The following is a 27,999-nucleotide window of genomic DNA, read 5'->3' on the forward strand; positions in this document are numbered from 1 at the left end:
AGGCGCACTATTTTAGGGCAGGTAAAAATCCAGGGGGTCATTTATCAAACTGGTTGCTATGGGCAACTAAGCCAGTTCTACTTTACACCAATCAGATTCCACCTTTCATTTTCCAAAAGAGCTGTCCAAAATGAAAGGTGGAATCTGATTGGTTGCTATGGGCAACTAAGCCAGTTCTACTTTACACCAGTTTGATAGATGACACCCCCCCCTCCCCCCCACACGCCATTTATTACTAAGGTTTACATGGAAATATCCCCCAGGAACACAACATACATCTATTCATGGAATTCTCCCCCATAAAAACGTTGGGCAGTCAAATACCAGATGTAGGTTAGGCAAGGCTGAAATATCAGGCTTTTTCATCTTTCAGAAAACTGGAGCAATAGAAAAGTGGAATAGTTGCCCATGGCATCAGATTGCAGCTCTCACTTTCCAAAGCTTCTGTATAGAAAGAGGAGTAACACACAAAACTTACTTCCACAGAGCCGTTGTGTTTAACGGGACCGGCAGCGTCGGTGGACTCATGCACTTCTTGGTCAGTTTGATTAGATTTAGACGCCGGCTCTTCTTCTGTCAGAACAGAGTTACCATTCAAGTCAATGGTAGCATGTCCATTAGTGATGACAGATGTGTTCACCAAGTCAGCACTAAATCTTCCTTTCCGTACGCCTTTACTCTCCTCTTCAGATTCCTCCTCAGATTCTGCCCCATAAGGAACCAGCACGGTGGAAGATACTGCAGGACTGGCACTGGCCAGAGGTCCACGTTTCAACTTATATGGGAGATCACTGGTGGATGGGGGTGCAGAGGTAGACTGGGATGGGCCGTTCTGTTTAGCGTCAGAGGAGATTTCTTGGGCAGGAAGGGGTTTATTAATGTTAACTATGATTTTTTGTTTTTTGCCGTTCACAGTCATTTGTCTGTTCATGGGCAAAGGGCCGATGCATCTTTTAAGAATGTTGCCATTTATTCCGTTACCATTTAGAGAGGTTTTTGGTGATCTATTACCATTCATGTTCTTTGCGTTCTACAAAAAAATAAAAAAATATTGTAGTTGTAACTGACACACTGTTCTGTTCATATAATCTACACGTTTTATGCTTTCAATAAGGAGAAGAGAATTGCCTCTCTGGGCAACAAAGGATTGGGGATGTTGAAATCCAGCCAGCTGGATGACACCACTGCCATTGGGGGGGTGACAGTCAGCAGGCCCCCAAACGCATGAACCGGTCCCAGATCCCACAGATAGTGGCACGTCTGACCTACATTTCTCCTATGTGTATGATCAGCTTAATAGTAAGATTGAGCTAATATTTCTAACTTTACAGAAAAAAGTAGAAGGGCAGTTTACCATTGATTTTAAAGGGTTGGCCGATTTCCTATATTGATGACCTACATCAGATCGTCAGGGGTCTGACTCCCGGCTCACACCACCGCGATCAGCTGTTCGAAGAGAACAAGCGCTGAATTCTCTTCAACGTTTACCCACTCGCTGTCGAGGGGTAATTGCAGCTCCTCCGTCCCATTCACTTCAATGGGAAAGAGCAGACTGAGTGTAACTGTAGCTGTGGTCTCTTCAAGCAGCTGATGACCGGGGCCGCCGGCAGTTGGACCCGTCAATCTGATACTGATGACCTTTCCTGTGCAGAGGTCATCAATATAAGAAACCTGACAACCCCTTTAAAGGACTTGTCCAGGATTAGAAGAACATTCCTGCTGTCTTCCTAAAACAGCATCATACTTGTCCATGGGTTGTGTCTACTTTTGCAGTTCAGCCTGAGATGGGAGTGTAATGCTGTTTTTGGAAGAAAGCAGACATGACTTTCCTAATCCTGGAGAAAGCCTTCAACATGCCCATTGACTTGAATGAGTTTGTCCAGGCATACATTCCCACCCGATCTAAAATTGGGTTAGGGAAGATGCATGCGTCCCATTTTAATTAACGGGACCTGTGCATAATACTCGCTGGGCATCAGATAGTTCCATCACCAACAGTCTATCTAGCGCGTAGTTGGGTCTCTCCACACCTGATGTTAGATTAGGAGAGTATATGTGCATACCCTCTTTAAATGTTATTTATCGGACCATAAACAACAAGTCGCCCTCTCAGAAAACACAAGAAAACAAAATACTGTTCAAATATAGGACACAGTGCAGTCTTACTTTGATCATCTGCTGGGGTCCTATGAAATCGGACTTTGTGCCTCCAACTTGATGGCTGCTGCTGGGCTGAGGAGAGTTGGGGCTGGCAGACTGATGGGAGTAAGGCGAGTCTCCACACTGTACATTCTGCGATCTTGGGGAAAGAAAGAGAAATTAAACCTCTGAAGAAAATACAAGAGAGCTTTTTTGTTTTAAGATGAGCAAAGCCAAGTGTGAAATATATACCGGATATAAAACAGAAGGTATGCCTGCTGGTTGAGCACAGTCCGAATATCTGCACTGGACACGATTGAGTCGTTCATCAAGTACCATTGGTCATTACTGGCCTGAAATAGATCAGAATTTACAGTAATGATTACTGAACAAGAAGTTATAGTAAACAGTATGAATTTGTACCGATTGCTGGTTGTACTTCTTATGCTATTGGCATGATCTGAACTTGACACCCGAAAGGTTATCACTGCTCACACGTGATAAGGCTACTTTCACACTCGCGTTTGGTGGGGATCCATCACGGATCTGCACAGACGGATCCGTTCAGATAATACAAACGTCTGCATCCGTTCAGAACGGATCCGTTTGTATTACCTTTAACATAGCCAAGACGGATCCGTCTTGAACACCATTGAAAGTCAATGGAGGACGGATCCGTTTTCTATTGTGCCAGATTGTGTCATAGAAAACGGATCCGTCCCCATTGATTTACATTAAGTGTCAGAACGGATCTCCCAAACAGAAAGCCAAAATGCTAGTGTGAAAGTAGCCTAACTTTTAATGGAAACAACGTTAAGGACTATTATTGAGTAGCTCTGGAGACAACCTTGTTTTTATAGGACGAGAAACCAGAGGACTCTGCTTACTGGACTTTGTAGTAATATATAATACGTTTCCTAGAATTCGCTCACCTTTACATAGCAGAAGTAGTGCCCGGTGTGACAACTTAGGCCTGTATGCACAAGAACAGCATATAAAGAGTACATGATTGGTTCTCCATGGGGGTTGGATGTGAATGGACGGATGTTAAGGTATTCTGGGTACTTTATTTCCTGAATACAACAAGGGAGGAATGAGAAACAAAAAAAAAGAAAAGATAAGATTAAGGAGCCCATAAGAACACCTGTCTGTCAATCTTACATAACTGAGCTGAGATTTACAAAGTATAAAACTGCTGGTGGTGCTTGGTCAATGATCATACAACTTTTTATTTTGGGTTCTGCAGCAGGGTATGTTGGGACAGGGTCACATTAATACTGGGTGGCATCTCCCCCTTGCTGTGATACAGCCTGCCACTCTGGCATGGTAGCGGTCATACAGATGCTGGATAGCCTCCTGTGGTAGGGTTGAGCTGTAAACCGGTGTCAAGATATACCGCGATATTAAGAAACAGCGATATGGCGATATTGCTGTTTCCAAATAACCGCTGTATGTTGTGGCGTCATTGGAGCGATCATATGTGCGCTGACCGCTCCTAAATCTGTGTCAGCCCGCCCCTACATACCATATTAGTTACTGCAGCGGCCGCCTCAGTCTCTTCCTCGCTCCCTTATTCACTGGCCGAGCACAGGAGCGAGACGCGCAAAGTCAGTCAGCAGTCCGTGTCCAAGCCAAGGTGGGGGAAGAGGAGTGAGAGACCCTAACGGCCCGGGTGTCAGAAATAAAGGTTGTACTGTCTATGTCTCCTGCGGCCCTGGCCCTGCCTGCAAGCTGCACTGCACATGGTGGTGGCACTTGATCTCTCATAGCAGGCATTAGGGAATAATATACAGGTCATCATGAGTCCCATCAGTATAATAGCCCCATACAGTATAATGTCTCCTTGTGGCCCCCATACAGTATAATGTCTCCTTGTGGCCCCCATACAGTATAATGTCTCCTTGTGGCCCCCATACAGTATTATGTCTCCTTGTGGCCCCCATACAGTATAATGTCTCCTTGTGGCCCCCATACAGTATAATGTCTCCTTGTGGCCCCCATACAGTATAATGTCTCCTTGTGGCCCCCATACAGTATAATGTCTCCTTGTGGCCCCCATACAGTATAATGTCTCCTTGTGGCCCCCATACAGTATAATGTCTCCTTGTGGCCCCCATACAGTATAATGTCTCCTTGTGGCCCCCATACAGTATAATGTCTCCTTGTGGCCCCCATACAGTATAATGTCTCCTTGTGGCCCCCATACAGTATAATGTCTCCTTGTGGCCCCCATACAGTATAATGTCTCCTTGTGGCCCCCATACAGTATAATCTCTCCTTGTGGCCCCCATACAGTATAATGTCTCCTTGTGGCCCCCATACAGTATAATGTCTCCTTGTGGCCCCCATACAGTATAATCTCTCCTTGTGGCCCCAAGTTTTTTCTAAATGGGTATTTATCGCGATATATATATCGTTATCACGATAAATTTCTTAATATAGTGGGAATATTTTTGATATCGCCCAACCCTATCCTGTGGTACATAATTCCAAGCTCTTTTAACTTTGACCCATAGTTCAGCAAAGGTGGGTGCTGGGAGCTCTGTCACCCTATCCAGGGCCAGACTTTCTTGATGGAGGAGAGATCTGGTGATGGACCTGGCCAGGGGATACCCTGATTAGCACTTTGTGTAAAGCAAGCAATGCGTGGGCAAGCGTCATCTTGCTGGAACATCACATTTAACCAAGTTTAAAATACAAAAAAAAAAAGCAGTAGCACTGGTTCCATGATGTCCTGGACACAGCAAAGGCTGGTCCATGTTCCCTCCACAAATACCAGATGGGAATCGCCAAACTATGCATCTCTGAAGCAAACCTGGTGGTTAAACCACAATCAGAGAACCCCCACTTGGTCGTCAAACCATCAGTTTTAAGACGATCGGCAGTAATAGGACGGGTAAGGACTCTTTGCAATGAGTGAAATAAAGAGCAGTCGACATGCAGGGAGATTGATGGATTTCAAGTCACAACATCACATGTGCCAGAACAGAAAAGTGACAAAGGGATAAAGAAGAAGATTTACCTTTGAAAGTTTCCCACCACTGAAGCTTGCAAACCTCTTCAAGGACAAAGTCAGCACATTGGATATTCGATGTACTGTGAATCTTTTTGTTGCGGTAACCAATTGTTTACACCTAATAAAACATCAGAAGGGAGATATGGGCAAATTAATGTCAGAAGGGGCGGCACTTTATGCTAACTTTTACAAATGTTGTAGGCTGTAATGATAGCATGATCTGCATTGCCACCCCCTGCTGTGCAGCAACAGCCCATTGTGCCGACAGCCAGCTCTCATTTATACATAAATCCTCACACTAATTCCATAGTAATTCTGCTACATGTAAAATGGCCCTATTCAAAGGGCCATTTTACAGACATATTAATAGGAGATTCAATTAAATTAAAACTAGAGACCTGAAAGTCACAGCAGATTTCAGCCCGTTTCAACTACAGACCTCTATGTCATAGACTAGAACTTAGAAAAGGATAACACCGTGTTCAGCGTGTAACTACAAGCTGTGAAATTACAGGAACCCTGTAAGAAAATTCAGACTATAAATATATTAATACATTGACAACTGGGCGTTACCGTTCACCTTGCACTGACAGCACTCAAAGTGGACAGTCCCAGGCAGGCAAGTAGAATACTGACACCCAGTTGTGTTTGGAAGTAAACTAATTTAAGTAGGGTGCCAACATGCAGAATGCCATCAAATTCACACACACACCTAAAAAATAATAATATGTAGTCTTACTCACTTGCTGCAATTATATGCGTTATCCCCATCAAGCTGTTCTGCTTTCACAAACTGTTCCAAGGCTTTAGTTACACTATGGGAAGTCTAATCAAAAAAAATTAAAGGATTTTCATTACCAAAGAGAAACCTATTGATCAATGCAAATAATTTACACATTTACTATGAAATCTGTGCCGATTCAAGAAATGAAACTTAGGATGTTCTGCAATGTCACACATTTATGACGTGTCATAGCGACACATCAGAAGTGTGAATGAGGGGTCTAGGTGATCAGATTGCTGAAGAGAAAGGCAGTAGAGCGGAGTCTCTTACGCTGTAGCAGGCTTTGGGATTGAACGTGTACAAGTTGGGCTCAAATATATGAAGGAAACTTACCATGCCCCCTAAAAAAATAAAAAATAAAAGGACCAATTTCTGCAAAAGCATTTCGGCCATGTGAATTTTTTAATTTTTTAATTTTAAACATGAGATGAGCAGTAGAAAAAAAAAAAAATAGCACAAAATAAGCCGGGCTCAGCTAAAGAGAAGTGGGCCCTCGGTATTTTGACAGAATTTTCACCAGAAAACTGGTTCATAGCTCAGTTTCTGACACAAAGACAGCCCCAAGATGCCCCAAATTTACGAAGAAAGGCTACATCACTTTATAAATTTGTCATATCTTAATCCAGCTGATTTTTTCCCCCTCAATAGGTGAATAAAGACATCATGTTTTTCAAGTCTTGGAGTGCTGTCCCATTTCATGCGCATATTAAGGGTGAGAAGCTTATTCCCTTGGACGTTGCACCTGAGACAGTTTACTGGTGCCGTCGAATTATATATATATATATATTTATATATATTTATTTATATTACAATGTTATATTTCATATGTTTGTATACCATTTGATAAACAGAACATTTATATCAGTTTCTTCGTATTGTCTTCATTTGTTAAACAGAGCGATTGAATTATACAATGTTAGTGAGTGTAAAAAATTGTTAATCATTGTGACAGTTTTTAAGTTATGGATAGAATATATATATATAATAAAAAAAACAACTCGTGTATATGTGTACTTATACACACATACATCTGTGAATGTCTCACTTATATATCTGTATATTAACAATCACAAATTATCACTCACTCATGTGATATTAAAGTTAATAAAAGAAATAGGTGTAGGTTGGACATGTTGATATGAGTTAATAAGTAGTTAATACTATAGACTTTAAATATAGATCTAAACATCTGCACAGGCATTAAATAATGTATCTAAATAATAATAAACATTTTGAATATTTGCGTTAGTGTGTAGAAACGTAAGACTACAATTGTACACAGGCATCCACACATTTTCATTTATCTATACTATATATCTATATATATATATATATATATATATATATATATATATATATCTATATATATATATATCCATATTTTATCTATATCTATATATATCTATATCTATATATATCTATATCTCTATCTATCTATCTATATATAGAAGAATAAACACACCGCAGCACATCCGTCTGGTGAAAAAATGGTGGGATCCTTTATTCACCCAAGCAGCGACGTTTTGGTCCGCTTGCTGGGACCATTATCTACTATATATGTATGTACCCATGTTACACATACACAATTTCTCAACATATTTATTAGGGTTGTCCCGATACCACTTTTTTAGGACCGAGTACAAGTACCGATACTTTTTTTCAAGTAGTCACCGATACCGAATACCGATACTTTTTTTAAATGTCATGTGACCGTTTTGGGGGATCTGTGGATGACGCACTGTCATGTGGGGGATCTGTGGATGGCACTGTTATGGGGGACCTGTGGATGGCACTGTTATGGGGGATCTGTGGATGGCACTGTTATGGGGGATCTGTGGATGGCACTGTTATGGGGGATCTGTGGATGGCGCTGTTATGGGGATCTGTGGATGGTGCTGTTATGGGGGATCTGTGGATGGCACTGTTATGGGGATCTGTGGATGGCACTGTTATGGGGATCTGTGGATGGCACTGTTATGGGGGATCTGTGGATGGCACTGTTATGGGGGATCTGTGGATGGCACTGTTATGGGGGATCTGTGGATGGCACTGTTATGGGGGATCTGTGGATGGCACTGTTATGGGGATCTGTGGATGGCACTGTTATGGGGATCTGTGGATGGCACTGTTATGGGGATCTGTGGATGGCACTGTTATGGGGGATCTGTGGATGGCACTGTTATGGGGGATCTGTGGATGGTGCTGTTATGGGGGATCTGTGGATGGCACTGTTATGGGGATCTGTGGATGGCACTGTTATGGGGGATCTGTGGATGGCACTGTTATGGGGGATCTGTGGATGGCACTGTTATGGGGGATCTGTGGATGGCACTGTTATGGGGGATCTGTGGATGGCACTGTTATGGGGATCTGTGGATGGTACTGCTATGGGGTGGGATATCTGTGGATGGCATTGTTATGGGGTGGGGGGATCTGAGGATGGCATTGTTATTTGGTGGGGGATCTGTGGATGGTGCTGTTATAGGGGATCTGTGGATGGAACTGTTATGGGGGGGGATCTGTGGATGACACTGCTATATGTCATCCACAGATCCCCCTCATAACAGTGTCCCCCAATACACCGGGCCCCGCCGCTCACCGAAGTATTTATAAACGTGAATCCTTATCCTGTTGTTAAGTTGAACTAACGCTGCGCTCTCCCATGTTCCCCTGTATCCCCACAGCACTTACGATTCACACGCTTCCATAGCAGGCAGAGCGGACGGCACCAGTAACGTCACTCACTGACGTCGCGCGTCTGCTCCGCCTGCTTCACTCATAAAGTGGGCGGAGCAGGCGCTCTACGTCAGTGAGTGACGTTACTGCTGCCGTCTGCTCTGCCTGCTATGGAAGCTTAAGTAAGTGCTGTGGAGATACAGGGGGATACAGGGGAACATGGGAGAGGGCAGCGTTAGTTCAACTTAACAACAGGATAAGGATTCACGTTTATAAATACTTCGGTGAGCGGCGGGGCCCGGTGTAAGAGTACAGTGACTGCACCGGGCCCCGCCCATAGTTACGCCCATAGTATTCTATTTATGTATCGGGGCGGGGTATCGGCGGCTGAGTACCGCCGAGAAAACTCGGAATCGGTCCCGATACCGATACTAGTATCGGTATCGGGACAACCCTAATATTTATGCATATATGATACGCATAATATATTTGTAAGGACAGTAGTGTACATATATACAATATATACACACATATATGCATTTATCTTAAAGGGAACCTGTCACCTGGATTTTGTGTATAGAGCTGAGGACATGGGTTGCTAGATGGCCGCTAGCACATCCGCAATACCCAGTCCCCATAGCTCTGTGTGCTTTTATTGTGTAAAGAAAACGATTTGATACATATGCAAATTAACCTGAGATGAGTCAGAGCTTGAAAATATGACTCTTCTCTGGTCACACAAATAAGATATGACTCTTACGTTAATTCGCATAAAAGACGGGAAGTACAAAAATGCATAATGCTTACTGAATTCGTCTGCAAATGAAATTAAAAGTGTAATTTATATGTTTAGGGTAACACAATGAACATTTAGAAACGCTCAGTGAGGGTAGCATAGTAGAGGTGACAGGTTCCCTTTAACCTCTTCACGACCGCAATCTGTATATATACGTGATAGCTGCACATACCCCGTGCAGCTATCACGTGTATAGACGTCAAGCCAGCTCTTTAATCCAAGCGCTGCAAAGCGCTTGGATTAAAGCTTCTGCCCGAGCCCTGCTGCTGTCACGGACAGCATACAGTCTAGTAATGCCAGCAAGGGGCCAATCAGAGTGGCCCCTTGCCGGCAATCGATCCGATTGGTTAGTCTGTGCAGACTAACCAATCGGATCGCGGCAGTGTTAAAATGCCGGTTTCAGGCTCTGATCTGCGCTCTGCAGATCACAGCCTGAAATCGGTAATGTGTCCTGAAGCCCCCGATCTGTGCCCCCTTCTTGTCCTTCTTCTTACCCTGCCCCCGATGCGGTCCGCCCCCTCCTGCCCCGATCTGTAATAAATAAAATGCTGCGCCCTGCCCCCGATGCGTCCGCCCCCTCCTGCCGCCATCTGTAATAAGTAAAATGCTGCCCCCTGCCCCCGATGCGTCCGCCCCCTCCTGCCCCGATCTGTTATAAGTAAAATGCTGCCCCCGATGCGGTCCCCCTTCTGTGAGTGATGGCGGCGTCTCCATTCCTGAGCCGCCGCCATCAGCAGCGTGTGTCAGCTCTATGCTGACACTGCTGTAACCGCATAGATGCCGCAGTAGCGGCATCCATGGGGTTAATAGAGGGAGGGGGCTCCCTCTCTCTCAACCATCAGGGCTGCTGCGATCGCAGCGCCCGGTGGTTGCCATGGCAACCGGACGCTTTGCAAAGGCGTCCGGTTGCCATGGCATAGGCGTCCGATGCTGCCACCTACAGGCATCTGATTGTATTATACTTTGCAATGCAAAAGCATTGCAAAGTATAGTACAACCATCAGCCCCACTGGATCTTCAAGATCCAAGAGGGAACTGATAAAAAAAAAGTGAAAATAATAAAAGTAAAAATAAATAAATATGTAAAAAAAAAAATCCTTTTCCTATAAAAAAAAAACAAAAAAACTAACAAAAACCACACATATTAGGTGTCACCGCGTCCGTAGCGACCATCTCTATAAATATATCACATCATCAACCCCGTCCAATAAACACCATAAAAAATAAAAAACGGTGTAAAAAAATAAGCCATTTTTGTCACCTTACATCACAAAAAGTGCAACAGCAAGCGATCAAAAAAGGCGTATATACCCCAAAATAGTACCAATCAAACCGTTACCTCATCCCGCAAAAAAAGCCCATATTTAAGACAATCGCCCAAAAAATAAAAAAGCTATGGCTCTCAGACTATAGAGACACTAAAACATCATTTTTTTGGTTTCAGAAATGCTATTATTGTGTAAAACTTAAATAAATAAGAAAAAGTATACATATTAGGTATTGCCACGTCCGTAACGATCTGCTCTATAAAACTGTCACATGACCTAACCCCTCAGATGAAGGCTGTAAAAAAAAAAAAAAAAAAAAAAAGGTTCCAAAACAGCCAATTTTTTGGCCACCTTGTCCCATAAAGTGTAATAATGAATGATCAAAAAATCCTATGTACCCAAAAATGGTACCAATAAAAACCTCAACTCTTTCTTCAAAAAATGAGCCCCTGCACAAGACGATCGGTAGAAAAATAAAAAACATATGGCGTTCAGAAAACCAATCCAGCAAAATCTGCCTTCCAAAAACCATACTGTGTTCCTTTTCTTCTGCGCCCTGCCGTGTGCCCTTACATCAGTTTACGACCACATGTTGGGTGTTTCTGTAAACCGCAGAATCAGAGTAATAAATATTGAGTTTTGTTTGGCTGTTAATTCTTAATGTGTTAAAGAAAAAAAATGTAATAAAATAGAAAATCTGCTAAAAAAAGTGAAATTTAGAAATTTCCTCTCCATTTTCCTTTAATTCTTGTGGAACACCTAAAGGGTTAATAACGTTTGTAAAATTGGTTTTAAGTAACTTGAGGAGTCTAGTTTCTACAATGGGGTCATTTATGGGGGTATCTACTATATAGGCCCCACAAAGTGACTTCAGACCTGAACTAGTCCTTAAAAAGTGGGTTTTGGAAATTTTCTTAAAAATTTTAAGAATTGCTTCTAAACTTCTAAGCCTTGTAACGTCCTAAAAAAATAAAATAACATTTCCAAAATGATGCCAACATAAAGTAGACATATGGGGAATGTTATGTAATAAATATTTTATGAGGTATCACTTTCTGTTTTAGAAGCAGAGAAATTGAAATTTAGAAAATTGCTAATTTTTATTTATTTTTGGTAAATTTGGGATTTTTTCATAAATAAAGGTGATATATATTGACTCAAATTTATGACTGTCATGAAGTACAATGTGTCACGAGAAAACAATCTCAGAATGGCGTGGATAAGTAAAAGTGTTCCAAAGCTATTACCACTTAAAGTGACGCATGTCAGATTTGTAAATTTTGACCTGGACACTGGGGCATCAATGACCTTTGGTCATGAAAGGGTTAAGTATTAATGAATTGGTTATTATATATTTTTATAAAATAAATAGGACAGGTAAATAATATCAACGTCAGTCTAGAAAATCATCTATAGTTAAGGGAAAATCAGTTTGGTATGGCGTTTAGGTAGTTCGGGTTCCATAGAGTCCAGTATTATTATTTTTTTTCCCTAAAGATAGATAGTGAATAAGATGCATATTTAATTTCCATACTGTGTGCGTATGAGACCGATGTCCAAATTTCTGTGATGGTAGGGATTTCTGGGCTTTTCCATTTTTGAGGCTTCCTGCGGCTCGTATTATATGGCATCCCACTGTTTTGGTATGTTGTGGAATAAGTTGATTTTGTAGGAAAAATAAGGCAAAGTCTGGAGATGGTTGGATATTTATATGGAGCATCTTGTTTAGTTTTTCGACTACAGTTTTCCAAAAAATTTGAATTTTTAGACATGTCCACCATAGATGTAGATAGGTTCCTTGGGCTCCACAATTTTTCCAGCATAGATCAGAGTAGTTGGGATCCATATGGTTTATTTTTACCGATGTTAGGTGCCATCTCAGAAGTATTTTTCGAGAGAGTTCACAGTGGTGCATTCCTTTGGATATTTCATTAGTCCAGTTGAACGCAGATCTCCAATTTTCGGGAGAATAGGTTGTTCCTAGGTCTCTTTCCCATTGTAGTATATATTTTTTTTTACTTATCTTCACTATTGTTAATATCAGCATAGAAGTTAGAAATACCTTTCGTTATAAGATTTTGAGTACAAAAACGAGATTTTTGTGAACTCGCCTGTAAAATCTCTCTCTCACTTTATCCATTGGGGGACACAGGACCATGGGTATAGCTTGCTGCTGCCACTAGGAGGAGACACTAAGCTGAAATCTGTTAGCTCCTCCCCTGCAGGCTATACCCCCTCCAGCCTGGAGAAAGCATATCAGTTTGTGCTCCAGCAGTAGGAGAAGCAGAATTAAACTAAAAACTGGTCCCAACTGAAAAAACTTGAACCCCACTTGCCGTAGAAAGAACATTGGGCGGGTGCTGTGTCCCCCAATGAATAAAGTGAGAAAGATTTTACAGGTGAGTTCACAAAAATCTTGTTTTCTCGCTCATATCATTGGGGTACACAGGACCGTGGGACGTCCTAAAGCAGTCCCCGGGGCGGGAAAAACAACCCCCAGAAACTAACTCCCTCATGGAAGTCACTACACTGCGGCCTGCAAGACTCTGCAGCTGAGAGCAGCATCTGCTGAGGCTAAAGAATGCACTCGATAAAATTTTGTGAAGGTGTGTAAGGAGGACCAAGTCGCCGCCTTACACAATTGAGACGCAGAAGTTTGGTGGAGGTGCGCCCAAAAAGGCCCGACCACTCTGGTAGAGTAAGCCGTGATCCCAGGAGGAGGAGCCTTGTCCCTAGAGCAATAGGCCTCGGCAATGGCCGACCTAATCCACTGGGCAATAGTTACCTTGGAAGCCGCCAAACCTTTACGAGGACCTTTCGAGATTACGAACAGAGCGTCCGTGCGCCGAAAGACAGCCACGACGGACAGGTATATCTTCAAAGCCTGCACCAGACCGTCCAGACGATGGAGAGAAACCTCCTGTGGATGAGAAGGCTTAGGGCAAAACGAAGGCAGAACAATGTCCTCGTTAACGTGAAATGCAGATACAACCTTTGGTAGAAAAGACGACACTGGGCGGAGCAACACCTTATCTTGATGGAAAACCAAGAAGTGCTCCCTGCAGAAAAGAGCCGCCAGTTCCGAAACACTTCCAATAGATGTAATAGCCACCAAAAACGCCACTTTCCAGGAAAGAAAACAAAGGGAGACCTCTCTCAGAGGTTCGAAAAGAGCGGCCTGGAGCGAACCCAGAACTAGGTTCAGGTCCCAAGAGTGCAACGGCGGCTGATAGGGAGGCACGGTGTGAGCCACCCCTTGCATAAAGGTTTTGTCCGATAGTAAATCTTGGAAGAGGAGGGCTTCCTAGCCCTAATCATAGTCCGAATGACCGCATCAGAAAAAACCCTCTGTTTAAACAACCACGCCGTTAAACGTAGCGTATCTAAATTCTGATGGAAGACTTGGCCCTGGGAGAGCAGGTCAGCCCTGAGTGGAAGGGGCCACGGTGCATCCCCCAGAAGAAAAATGAGCTATGAGTACCAAGCTAGTCGAGGCCAGTCTGGGGCGATCAGGATTGTCTGGATGCCCTCCATCCTGATTCTGCGCAGGATCTGAGGTAGGAGTGGGAAGGGTGGGAACACGTAAAGGAACCAGAAGCTGTTCCATGGTGCCACGAGAGCGTCCACGTCGTACGCCACCAGGTCTCTTGCACGAGACAAGAAGCATGGGAGCTTGTGATTGAGCCTGGATGCCATAAAGTCCACTTCCGGACGTCCCCACCAGAGACCGAGAGTCTCGAACACCTCCTGATGGAGAGACCACTCCACCGTCGTCCGGCTGAGAAAGTCTGCCTTCCAATTGTCCACTCCCGGAATGTAGACTGCCGAAATCACAGGAACATAGGCTTCCGCCCACTGCAGAATCTTCGCAGACTCCTGCATCACCGCACAGCTGCGAGTCCCTCCTTGGTGGTTGATATGGCCTACCGCCGTGGCATTGTCCGACTGTACTCTGACCGGACGACCCTGCAAGAGGGTAGTCCAATGGCGAAGGGAGAGGTAGATGGCCCGGAGTTCCAGGATGTTGATGGGCAGTTTGGACTCCGATGGAGACCAAACGCCCTGGATCGTCCAGGTGGCGAAGACCCCGCCCAGGCCGTGGAGGCTGGCGTCTGTTGTAATGACAGTCAATGTCACTGGGAGAAAGGATTTCCCTGAAGACAGGTGCGCAGTCACGATCCACCAACTGAGTGCCGAGCGCACTTGCCGAGATCCAGAGAGTCCAGGGATTTGTCCCAGGATGACAAAATGGCCTGATGAAAGTACCTGGGGTGGAATTGGGCAAAGGGATTGCCTCGAAGGAGGCCACTATAAAGCCTAGCGCATTCGCATACAATTGCGGATAGACTGCGGCGGTGGAGTAGCAGACGCACTGACCTCTGAATGTCCAGTCTCTTGTCTAGTGGCAGGCGTAACACGGCTGAACCTGAATCTAACGTAATGCCCAGGAACCTGACCTGAGTGGCCGGAGACAGGAAGGACTTCCGCAAATTGACTAACCACCCGAAGCGGGATAGTGTGCTCAACGTGATCTGAAGACTTTCCTCGCATTGAGACGCTGTAGGAGCCTTGATCAAGATGCCGTCCAAATACGGGAGTAGAGTAATGCCCCTGGATCGCAGAAGGCCCATAAGAGGGGCGAGTACCTTTGTGAATATTTACAGAGCTGTCGCCAGGCCAAATAGTAGGGCGATAAATTGGTAATTGCACGAGTGAATGGCAAACCGAAGAAAACTTTGGTGAACGGTTGCAATGGGAACGTGTAGGTAGGCATCCTGGATGTCTATGGACCCATAAATTCCCCTTGTACCAATGAAGCAACCACGGAACGAAGGGACTCCATCCTGAATCGCTGGATACGGAGGAAGCGGTTCACCATCTTGAGGTCCAGTACTGGGCGGACATCACCCTCTTTTTTGGGAACCACGAACAGGTTAGAATAAAAACCCGTAAACCTTTCCTCTAAGGGCACCAGCGTTATCACCCCCCGTGAGAGAAGGGATTGAACTGTGTGAAAGAATGCCGAAGCTCGAACTGGATCCCTGGGAGGCTGAGAGAGGAAAAACGGTTGGGCAAGATAGACTTGAACTCTATCTTGTAACCCGAGGTGACAACCTCAAGTGCCCACGCGTCTGAAATATGGGTCTGCCAAATCTCTTAAAAAAGGAGACGCACCCCCACCCGTGAAAGCAGGGACACACCTTCATGTTGAAGGCCGTTTTCCGGGAGCGGAACGAGGTTGCTGAGCCTGCGGACACAAGGCCTGCTGGGGTTTAAAGGACGGACCCTTTTGTCGGTCCTGAGTGGACGGCGCAGCGGTTGAGGTGGCTGCTGGACGGGTGCCCAAGAACCGGCGAAAGGACTGGTAACAGGAGGAGGAAACTCTAGGACGAAAGGAACGGTTCGCCTTGGGTTGGGGCAGATGGGTGCTTTTCCCACCTGTTGCTTCCGAAATAATCTCGTCCAGCCGGGCACCAAAGAGTCGAGACCCGGCAAAGGGAAGTCTCAAAAGAGAGCGTTTAGAGGATGAATCTGCCGCCCAAACCTTGAGCCAAAACTCTCGGCGGATAGATATTGCAAGAGCCGAGGAACGGGCGACCATCGTCCCAGCGTCCAGAGCCGCTTTGCAGAGAAATTTTCCTGCCTGAGATATTTGGACTGCTAAGGACTGGAGCTCAGCAGGGGAAAATAATTGGCTGCTAGGTCTTTGTTTAACCCCTTAAGGACACAGCCTTTTTACACCTTAGGACCAGGCCATTTTTTTAAAATCTGACCAGAGTCCCTTTAAGTGCTGATAACTTTAAAACGGTTTGACTTATCCAGGCCGTTCTGAGATTGTTTTTTCGTCACATATTGTACTTCATGACACTGGTAAAATGGAGTCAAAAAAAAATATTTTTTTTGCACCAAAAAATACCTAATTTAACAAAAATTTGAAAAAAATTTGCAAATTTCAAAGTTTCAGTTTCTCTACTTCTGTAATACATAGTAATACCCCCAAAAATTGTGATGACTTTACATTCCCCATATGTCTACTTCATGTTTGAATTGTTTTGGGAATGATATTTTATTTTTTGGGGATGTCATAAGGCTTAGAAGTTTAGAAGCAATCTTGAAATTTTTCCGAAATTTACAAAAACTCAATTTCTAGGGACCAGTTCAGGTCTCAAGTCACTTTGCGAGGCTTACATTATAGGAACCACCCAAAAATGACCCCATCTAAGAAACTACACCCCTCAAGGTATTCAAACTGATTTTGCATACGTTGTTAACCCTTTAGGTGTTGCACAAGAGTTATTGGCAAATAGGGAGGAAATTTGAGAATTTCATTTTTTTGTCTAATTTTTCATTTTAACCCATTTTTTCCACTAACAAACCAAGGGTTAACAGCCAAACAAGACTGTATCTTTATTGCCCTGACTCTGCCGTTTACAGAAACACCCAATATGTGGCCGTAAACTACTGTACGGCCACACAGCGGGGCGTAGAGTGAAAGGTGCGCCGTTTGGTTTTTGGAAGGCTGATTTTTATGGACTGGTTTATTTACACCATGTCCCATTTGAAGCCCCCTGATGCACCCCTAGAGGAGAAACTCCCTAAAAGTGACCCCATCTAAGAAACTACACCCCTCAAGGTATTCAAAACGGATTTTACATACGTCGTTAACCCTTTAGGTGTTGCACAAGAGTTATTGGCAAATGGCGATGAAATTTGAGAATTTAATTTTTTTGCCTAATTTTCCATTTTAACCCATTTTTTCCACTAACAAAGCAAGGGTTAACAGCCAAACAAGACTGTATCTTTATTGCCCTGACTCTGCTGTTTACAGAAACACCCCATATGTGGCCGTAAACTACTGTACGGGCACACAGCGGGGCGTAGAGTGAAAGGTGCGCCGTTTGGTTTTTGGAGGGCTGATTTTGCTGGACTGTTTTTTTGGCACCATGTCCCATTTGAAGCCCCCCTGATGCACCCCTAGATTATAAACTCCATAAAAGTGACCCCATCTAAGAAACTACACCCCTCAAGGTATTCAAAACTGATTTTACAAACTTTGTTAACCCTTTAGGTGTTGCACAAGATTTAATGGAAAATAGAGATACAATTTCAAAATTTCACTTTTTTGGCAGATTTTCCATTTTAATATTTTTTTTCCAGTTACAAAGCAAGGGTTAACAGCCAAACAAAACTCATTATTTATGGCCCTAATTCTGTAGTTTACAGAAACACCCCATATGTGGTCGTAAACAGCTGTACGGGCACACGGCAGGGCGCAAAAGGAAAGGAACACCATATGGTTTTTGGAAGGCATATTTTGCTGGACTGGTTTTTTTGACACCATGTCCCATTTAAAGCCCCCCTGATGCACCCCTAGAGTAGAAACTCCAAAAAAGTGACCCCATTTTAGAAACTACGGGATAGGGTGGCAGTTTTGTTGGTACTAGTTTAGGGTACATATGATTTTTGGTTGCTCTATATTACACTTTTTGTGCGGCAAGGTAACAAGAAATAGCTTTTTTGGCACCGTTTTTTTTTTTGTTATTTACAACATTCATCTGACAGGTTAGATCATGTGGTAATTTTATAGAGCAGGTTGTCACGGACGCGGAGATACCTAATTTGTATACAATTTTTTTTTATTTATGTAAGTTTTACACAATGATTTCATTTTTAAAACCAAAAAAATGTTTTAGTGTCTCCATAGTCTAAGAGCCATAGTTTTTTCAGTTTTTGGGCGATTATCTTAAGTAGGGTCTCATTTTTTGCGGGATGAGATGACGTTTGATTGGCATCTATTTTGGGGTGCATATGACTTTTTGATTGCTTGCTATTACACTTTTTGTGACGTAAGATGACAAAAAATGGCTTTTTTTTTACACCGTTTTTATTTTTTTACGGTGGTCATCTGAGGGGTTAGATCATGTGATATTTTTATAGAGCCGGGCGATACGGACGCGGCGATACCTAATATGTATACTTTTTTTTTTATTTATGTAAGTTTTACACAATGATTTCATTTTTGAAACAAAAAAAATCATGTTTTAGTGTTTCCATAGTCTAAGAGCCATAGTTTTTTCAGTTTTTGGGCGATTATCTTGGGTAGGGTATGATTTTTGCGGGATGAGATGACGGTTTGATTGTTACAATTTTGGCGTACATGCGACTTTTTTGATCACTTTTATTACCTTTTTTGGGAAGTAAGGTGGGCAAAATTTCAATTTCATCATAGTTTTTTATTTTTTATTTTTATGGTGTTCACCGTTCGGGTAAAGTAACATGACCGTTTTATAGATCAGGTTGTTACGGACGCAGCGGTACCAAACATGTGTAGGGAATTTTATTTTTTTCATTTTTTATCAGTGATAAATGTGTTTTTTGATTTTTACTTTTTTTTCACTTTTATTCACTTTTTTTTGACCCAGACCCACTTGGTTCTTGAAGATCCAGTGGGTCTGATGTCTGTATAATACAGTACAGTACAATATATATTGTTCTGTACTGTATTTTACTTACACTGAACAGATCTATGCCTTTCAGCACAGATCTGTTCAGCACCATGGACAGCAGGACGCCTGAGAGGCGTCCTGTTGCCATGGGAACCTTCCCCGTCTGCTCAGTACTGCTCAGAACTTCGCAGATAGGGAAGGGTAAGGAGGGGATCTCTCGGGGGGCTCTCTCCCTCCCCATCGGGGGGCTGCAAAGGCACAGCAGCCCCCCGATGGGAGAGGGAGGGAGCTCCCTGCGCTGTTAACCGTACGGACCGCTGTATGGAAAGGGTTAAACGGCTGACATCGCATCGCAGATGTCAGCCGTTTATACCAGGGTGCCAGCAATGTGCTGGCACCCTGGTATCCCCACTAGACACCAACAATTATACAAGGGGAGGCGGGCGGGGGATCGCGATCCCGCCTGCCGCACCGCCCGCCTCCCGAACCGCCCGCAACCCTCCCCCTGCACCTCCCGCCACCATAAAAATCATTCGGGGGTGCAGGGGGGGTGAATAAAACTTTTTTTTTAGGCATATAAAGTTTCTGATCCCCGACCAGAAACTTCAGCAATCGCAGCAAACCGCAGGTTGCCGCGATCGCTTTTAGCCTAGGTGCCTGCTCAATGATTTGAGCAGGCACCGGGTTCCGATCACTGCCAGCCGCACGGCAGTGATCGAAAATACACAGGGCGTACATGTACGCCCTGTGTCCTTAAGTACCAGGGCACAAGGGCGTACCTGTACGCCCTATGTCCTTAAGAGGTTAAACGGCGGAGGGCCCACTCCGAGACCACCTTGGCTACCCATGCCGAGGCAAAAATTGGTCGTAAGGCCAAACCACTAGCTGCAAAGATGGACTAGGAGAGCGACTCTATGCGACAGTCTACAGGGTCCTGGAGAGAGGAGCCATCTGCCCCTGGGATAGTCGTGTTCTTAGCAAGGCGAGTGACTGGTGGGTCCACCCTTGGAGGAGAAGCTAATTTTTCCACGCAATCACCTGGAAAAAAATATTGTAGGTCCAATCGCTTAGGAACAATGAAGCGTAGACCTGGCTGGTCCAAAGCTTTTACGACAACTACAAAAAAGTCATTGTGTAATGGGAAAGACTTAGGGGTCTGCCTTGAACGCAGACATGACACCCCCTGGTGGCTGGTGGAGGGGAGTTCCTCCTGAACCTGGAAGGTGCCACGTATAGCAGATATCAGGCTATCCACCATGGATGCAATCTGAGAAGAGTGCTCCGGGTCCATTTCCTTATCCGAATCAACAATCTCACCCTCCGACAGCGCGTCACCTAAGAGGGAGGACACCTGTGATCGGGAGCCAGGAGGGGGAGGGGATGTTGACTAGTCAGAGGAGGAACAGTGGCCTGCTCTGGGACACTTACTAGGAAGTCTGGATTGTACGCCTTACGACGGTGTGGATTGCACCGGTGGTGATTTCTCAACCAAACAAACCAGCAAAGAAAGGGTGGAATGGGAGATTTTAGAGAGGTCGTCCACTGCCCGAGACAGGGACCTTGCCTAGTCAGGTTCCCCACAGCCAGGATGGTGGGCTGCTGTAGAATGGAGGGAAGGCTCTGTGCAGGCGCATGGCATGCAGAGCATAGTGAAAATGACCACGAGGGAACTTTACCGTGCCCGAAATGCAGGCATAGTAGGTGGCCCATCAGGGTGCCTGAGGGGAGGTATTGGCCGGATGAGACATTGTGATGCTCTATGTTGGAGGGGGTAGCGATCTCCTACCAGAAAATCCTGCAGCCGACAGGAAGGAGGAAGAAGCATTGCCGCAGCGGGAGAATAAGCTACGCCCCCTCCAACTCCGAGAGGGACGGAAGAGTCGGCCGATGTAGAGCAAGCCACGCCCCCGCTCCTGCGTTCTCACTGTGCGGCGCATGGGGCCGCCATTAGCCGGGAATGTAGGTAAAATTAATGGCGGCCGAATGTGGGAAGTAGCCGCTGAAAGAGTGCCGCCTGCTGCTATATGAGCCCTGAGGCTATATGAGCCAGTACTAAAAGAGTGCCGCATGCGGTGATATAAGTCGCGTCCCATGGAACCTGAGGGGATGAGGGTGGTGCGCTTGTTAGCAAGAGATGCCGGCGGCGGCATTAACCCCTACCGTACCGAATGTGGAGAGGCCAAGATGGGTCACAGGTGGATGGGATACATCGCTACCCCCTACAGCCAGGGATGGGAGACAGGAAAACCTGTCTTCATCTGTGGTCTTCGCCCTTTAATCTTGTACCAGCAGGGCCACCACCACGACCGCTGGCACAAGGCTGCAGGGGTCCAGGCAGAGCAGAGCTGGAGAGTAGGTGGCCCTCTTACGGGTGGGACGCAGGGGAGAGAGGCTGTCCTGGTCCGCTTTGTCTTCTTGGGAGAGGCAGGGTGGTGAAACAAGCGACACCAGCCAGCCTCCCAGGGTGACAGACGCCATGCGAATCTGTGCCCCATCCAGGAACCTATAAAAATATATATTTTTAAAAAAAAATCAAAAAGAGCCAAAAGGGAGGTCTGACACTAAGCTAAAAACTGATATGCTCTCTCCAGGCTGGAGGGGGTATAGCCTGCACCGGAGGAGCTAACAGATTTCAGCCTAGTGTCTCCTGCTAGTGGCAGCAGCAAGCTATACCCACGGTCCTGTGTCCCCCAATGGTATGAGCGAGAAAGAATGTAAATGCAGATTTAGGAAAAATTGGGTCGTTGATCTGGATTTGGGAAAAGGAGTGTCTGATTCTTAAATATTTGTAGAAGTCTGTTTTAGGTAACTGATATTGGGAAGCTAAATGGGTGAATGAGTTGATTAAGTCTTTAATTCTTTTTATTCCGTTTTTTTCCCCAGTTAGAAAGGTTGATATCTGGACAAATTGTTTTGATATATTTAATTGGTAATTGTTGTAATGTTAATTTTATTAGATATGGGGTATTTTTTTTATATAATTTTCCCAAGTAGTTTGTGTGGCCTTTATACTTAAAGTGGATTTGTGTTGTTCTTTTCTTTGGGGTATAATTGTTTTGAGTATAATAACAGGGTCTGATTTTAAAAATTTTCTTCTATTTGAACCCAATGTCTTTTTTCAGTTTCAGTGTTTGTCCACCAGTGTTTTGTTTGGTCTAGTAGCGTTGCTTTAGTAGTTCTTTATATTCGGTAGTCCCATGCCTCCCATTTTCCAATGTTGTGTCATAGTTTCTAAGTTAAAGGGGTTGTCCGGGCTCAGAGCTGAACCCGGACATACCTTCATTTTCACCCCGGCAGCCCCCCTGACTTGAGCATCGGAGCAGTTCATGCTCCGATGCTCTCATTTGCCCTGCGCCAAATCACGCAGGGCAAAGGCATTTTTTCTGAGATCCGGTAACATACCGGTGCTCTCCATGGGGCTGCCAGGAACCCCGGTGAAGTCACCAGCACTGATGGGCGGGATTTAGCGCTGCCCTAGCCAGTAAAATGGCTAGGGCAGCGCTAAAGCCCGCCCATCAGAGCCAGTGACGTCACCGAACACACTGCCGGGCGGAAGTTTCCGTCCGGCAGTGTGCTACTGAAAACAAGAGACCTTGCCCTGCGCAATTTAGCGCAGGGCAAGGGAGCGCATCGGAGCAGGAGATGCTCCAATGCTAGCCTCAGGGGGGCTGTCTGGGTGAAAATAAGGGTATGAAGCTGAACCCGGACAACCCCTTTAATTCTGGGGTTTTTATTTGTCCAGATAAACTACAAAATGAAATTTCCAAATTTAATAAAAAAGGAATTTTTGATTGGAATGGCAATTGTGCGGAATGTATATAGAATAGGAGGAAGGATGAACATTTTGACTAAGGCTATTCTGCCAGCCCAAGATAGTGGTATTTTTGTATATGAGAGTAATTTTTGAAGTATAGAAGATAGTAAGGGTTTATAATTTTCTTTATATAGATTTTGACTGGTGGATGTTATATATATTCCTAAATATTAAATTTTTTTGTTGTTCCATTGATATAGGAATGATGCGGTTAATTCTAATTGTATTTTTGTGGAGCTTTTGTCACTGTGACAAACTCAGCAATATGACGCGGTGCCCGCTCGTTCCTCTTCCCCTTTGACATCGCAGGAGACCCGGAGTCGCCAAGTATAATAAAATACTTGTTTTATGTCTATCTGTTTTTTTTTTCCATTTTGTGCCGTTGTAGTGGTGCTGATCCACGGAGCTGACGGGTCAAGCGGCCAAGTTCCGCCACCAATCCAGCTGAATTTTATTAAGACTGGTGTATGAAACGCCCATCTTAGTAGTAGTAGTAGTAGTAGGGGATATGATAGAAACTTTTAAATACATAAAGGGAATCAACTCGGTAAAGGAAGAGAGCATATTTAAAAGAAGAAAAACTACCACAAGAGGACACAGTTTTAAATTAGAGGGGCAAAGGTTTAAAAGTAATATAAGGAAGTATTACTTTACTGAGAGAGTAGTGGATGCATGGAATAGCCTTCCTGCAGAAGTGGTAGCTGCAAATACAGTGAAGGGGTTTAAGCATGCATGGGATAGGCATAAGGCCATCCTTCATATAAGATAGGGCCGGGGGCTATCCATAGTATTCAGTATATTGGGCAGACTAGATGGGCCAAATGGTTCTTATCTGCCGACACATTCTATGTTTCTATGTTTCTAGTAGTAATAATATATATATATATATATATATATATATATATATATATATATATATATATATATATTTTTTTTTTTTTCTTACCTTTATCTCCAGAGGGATATCGAGATATTCATCGTAGGTGTCAGAAACGGATTTACAATTTAGACATTTCACTGTAACAAACAAATATAAAAATAAAGAATGTGATTTCAGTTATAGTTTTCTTTTTATACAAGTAGGAGGAAGGACTCTGAACTCCATGCATATAAATGTTCTGAACACCACATCTTACCTCGAGAACGTAGACAACCACCAAATATCTGATGTACAAAAGTTGTTGTTTGTGTGTGCCTGTCCAAACTGAAAGAGAAAGAAATGCAGCGACTGAGCATCCGAGAATAAAATCTGCATTAATGTGTACAGTGAAACTAAATAACACAGTCCCATCTTAGCATACAGGCAGCGAGTGAAATATAGCCAGTAGGTAACTGCGTGCTGAGAATTCCCCTCTCATAACTCATTGTACTCCATTTTCAGGAGGAATACCAGGCATGTAAAGTATAACAAGTTCTAAATGAAAAATCCTATACTCCAGTAATTGCTACAATCTTTAAAGGGCCAGCAAATAAAAAACAATTATCCACAGGTTATATGAAAAAAATATAGCACTGCTGGGACCCTACCGGTGACAAACACAGTGCCCCCGAGCCTCTATTTGACTGGAGTGGTAGATGCATGCACACTTCAGACTATGAGACTGACAGAGATAGCTGAGCACTGTACTTGGCTATCTCTGTCAATGCAAAGAACCACTGCTTCATGCAAATGGGGAACATTGGATTCTCGTTCTTGTAATTGGTGGGGGTACCAGCAGTTGGACCCCCAGCAACCATAAATTATCATCTGTCCTGTGGATAGGTGAGAAATGCTAATGTGCTGTGGAGCTCAGGAAGAGAAAGAAGCAGGCGAACTACTGTACACTGCAAAGTTACAGCTCACTGTACTGGAAGCTCATGTATCATATGATGCTTCTCATATAACTGCCAGTTACACAAAACTGCGGAAAGGATGAGGACTCATTCATACGGTCGTGTGAATGAGCCTTTATAGTCAAGCAGGCAGCAGTGCTGTTGAATGAAACTGCCTTTCCCAACAAAAATGGCATGGAAATATGCAGCTATTTCACTGAAAGTATAGTGTTAATAAAGTTTTATTGTATGTCCGTCCAAAGCACTTAAACAAGATTAGCCGGTTTGCTAGAGCAATTTAATTCAATCACTGCCCATAGTAATAGGGAAATGGCTATAAAAAATAATAAATATATACACTGAGTTAATTAAATATTCTTCTGAAATACTTTGTTCTTTACATAGTTGAATGTGCCGACAACAAAATCACACAAAAATTAAAAAATGAGCAGTGGGGGCCAGAGGGGGCCACGGACCCCCCTACATCATGCTGTGCCCCCCCAACTAAAATGCCCGTGCCCCCCCAAGTTAGCCGCCGCAGTCGGGCACAGCCAGGGAGATGAGCGCTTCCATTGCGCTCATCTCCATATTCATCTGCCGGCCTGTGTGCTGAGGCAGGGGAGGGAGAGGCGTGTCCCTTCCCCTTTCTCTGATAGGCTGCAGGCACTAGGCCGGCAGCCTATCAGAGGCCGCAGGCGGAGCCATACAGCGCGGGACACAGGCCGGAAGAAGAGGCCTGCATCGCATCGCTGACATAGAGGTAAGTATGATTTTTTTTTTTTTTTTTTTTACAACAGTGTTATTGGCACATTGGGGGGGGGGGGGGGGGGGGGGGGGGGGGGGGGCAGCTTATTCTTGGCACATTGGGGGGGGGCAGCTTATTCTTGGCACATTGGGGGGGCAGCTTATTCTTGGCACATTGGGGGGGGCGCAGCTTATTCTTGGCACATTGGGGGGGGGCAGCTTATTCTTGGCACATTGGGGGGGGGGCAGCTTATTCTTGGCACATTGGGGGGGGGGGGCGCAGCTTATTCTTGGCACATTGGGGGGGGGGGGGGCGCAGCTTATTCTTGGCACATTGGGGGGGGGCGCAGCTTATTCTTGGCACATTGGGGGGCAGCTTATTCTTGGCACATTGGGGGGGGCAGCGTATTCTTGGCACATTGGGGCGGCAGCGTATTCTTGGCACATTGGGGCGGCAGCGTATTCTTGGCACATTGGGGGCGGCAGCTTATTACTGGCACATTGGGGGGGCAGCTTATTACTGGCACATTGGGGGGGCAGCTTATTACTGGCACATTGGGGGGGCAGCTTATTACTGGCACATCACATTAGGGGGGCAGCTTATTCTTGGCACATTGGGAGGGGCAGCTTATTCTTGGCACATTGGGGGGGCGCAGCTTATTCTTGGCACATGGGGGGGGGGCGCAGCTTATTCTTGGCACATGGGGGGGGGCAGCTTATTCTTGGCACATGGGGGGGCAGCTTATTCTTGGCACATGGGGGGGCAGCTTATTCTTGGCACATGGGGGGGCAGCTTATTCTTGGCACATAGGGGGGGGGCAGCATGCTTGGCACATGGGGGGGCAGCTTATGCTTGGCACATGGGGGGGGCAGCTTATGCTTGGCACATGGGGGGGGCAGCTTATGCTTGGCACATGGGGGGGGCAGCTTATGCTTGGCACATTGGGGGGGGCAGCTTATTACTGGCACATTGGGGGGGGCAGCTTATTACTGGCAAATTGGGGGGGGGGGGCAGCTTATTACTGGCACATTGGGGGGGGCAGCTTATTACTGGCACATCACATTGGGGGGGGCAGCTTATTACTGGCACATTGGGGGGGCAGCTTATTACTGGCACATTGGGGGGGGGGCAGCTTATTACTGGCACATTGGGGGGGGGGCAGCTTATTACTGGCACGTGATGGAGGGGTCTTGTTACTGGCACGTGATGGAGGGGTCTTGTTATTGGCACGTGATGGGGGCACTCGTTACTGGCACGTTATTGGTGGGCACTATAGGGGCATCTACTGAGGCCACAAAGAAGGGGTATTTTATATGGGGGGCTCTGTACAGTAGCATTTTATACTGGGACAAATTATGGTGGGTACTATGGGGAAGGGGGGAGAGGAGTACTATGGAGTCATCTACGGGGGCACTAAGAAGGGGTATTTTATACTTGCAAATTATGGGGGACACTGAGGGCATCTACTGGGGCACTATATATGGGGCATTTTATACTGGTACATTATGGGGGGCACTAGGAGGGAAGGGGGAGAGGAGCACTATGGGGGCATTTACTGGGGGCACTATATAGGGGTATTTTACACTGGCCCATTATGGGGACATTAGCTCAACTTGGGGCATTACAAGGGGGTATTTTTTGCACTGTCACATTATAAGGAGAATTATTTCTACTGGGGGGGCATTATGGTGGGCTTTATTATTCCCCCACGGTATGAACCCCTAGTAGCAGCACCAGCCTCTCCCTGCTCTGCTATCCCTCTGCCCCTTCTCCAAATCCTTATTATGAAATCTTTCTCATTAGGATGAAACAGAACATCAGCTCCGCCGAGCCCCCGGTCAATGTGGTGAAGTGGCGTCCGGGATCCCCAAGGGCCAAGCCAAGTAATTGTAAGTTTTCATGTGAAATATGTTTGTTATACACATATAGCCTACACTATGCCCCACAATGTACAGTATACCGCTACACTGTGCCACACAATATACAGTATACCTCTACACTGTGGAGTCTGTTCTATAAGCACCCTTGTTCTGTGGCGGTGGACAGAAAATAATCTGGAAGTGCTGCTCCCGAGACCAGGCTCTGGATCCGCCACTGGACCGCTCACAGGAGTGTACATTTCTTCTAAACTGTAATCCGTATCCTCTGACCTGCAGAAATCAGCACTCGCTCGGTAACAACTAACAGGCAGTACCTGAAGGCTGTAGCCTGGCCCTGTTACCGAAGCTAGCCGAGTGGTGTAAGGTTAAGGTACTAGTAGAGATGAGCGGCCCTTGAATCCGGATTTAAAGTTAGTTACTGCAGGATATGGATTACAGTTTAGAAATGTCAAATGTACACTCCTGTGAGCGGCGGGGAGGGAGATCTGTGGATGACACTGTTATAGAGAGGGGGATCTGTGGATGACACTGTTATATAGAGGGAAATGGGGATGACCCTGTCATGGGGTGGATCTGTGGATGACACATATAGCATAAGATGCTATATACGGTATGTGTCATC

At 45.0% G+C, this 27,999-nt stretch overlaps 1 protein-coding gene across 4 annotated transcripts in view; it reads right to left on the reverse strand.

Annotated features, from left to right (window-relative positions):
* Positions 1 to 27,999, reverse strand: part of USP42 (ubiquitin specific peptidase 42) — a 75,809-nt gene that overhangs the window by 15,328 nt on the left and 32,482 nt on the right. For all 4 annotated transcript variants that reach the window (XM_040439801.1, XM_040439805.1, XM_040439802.1 and 1 more), the window contains 8 exons: positions 24,077 to 24,144; positions 23,887 to 23,957; positions 5,899 to 5,981; positions 5,162 to 5,273; positions 3,072 to 3,212; positions 2,392 to 2,492; positions 2,167 to 2,299; positions 479 to 1,030 (listed from right to left, as the gene is read on the reverse strand). In XM_040439801.1, coding sequence (XP_040295735.1) covers positions 479 to 1,030; positions 2,167 to 2,299; positions 2,392 to 2,492; positions 3,072 to 3,212; positions 5,162 to 5,273; positions 5,899 to 5,981; positions 23,887 to 23,957; positions 24,077 to 24,144 — 1,261 coding nt within the window. The remainder of the gene's footprint in view (positions 1 to 478; positions 1,031 to 2,166; positions 2,300 to 2,391; positions 2,493 to 3,071; positions 3,213 to 5,161; positions 5,274 to 5,898; positions 5,982 to 23,886; positions 23,958 to 24,076; positions 24,145 to 27,999) is intronic.

This window comes from Bufo bufo, chromosome 7 (genome assembly GCF_905171765.1).
Source record: "Bufo bufo chromosome 7, aBufBuf1.1, whole genome shotgun sequence".
Lineage (NCBI taxonomy): Eukaryota > Metazoa > Chordata > Amphibia > Anura > Bufonidae > Bufo > Bufo bufo.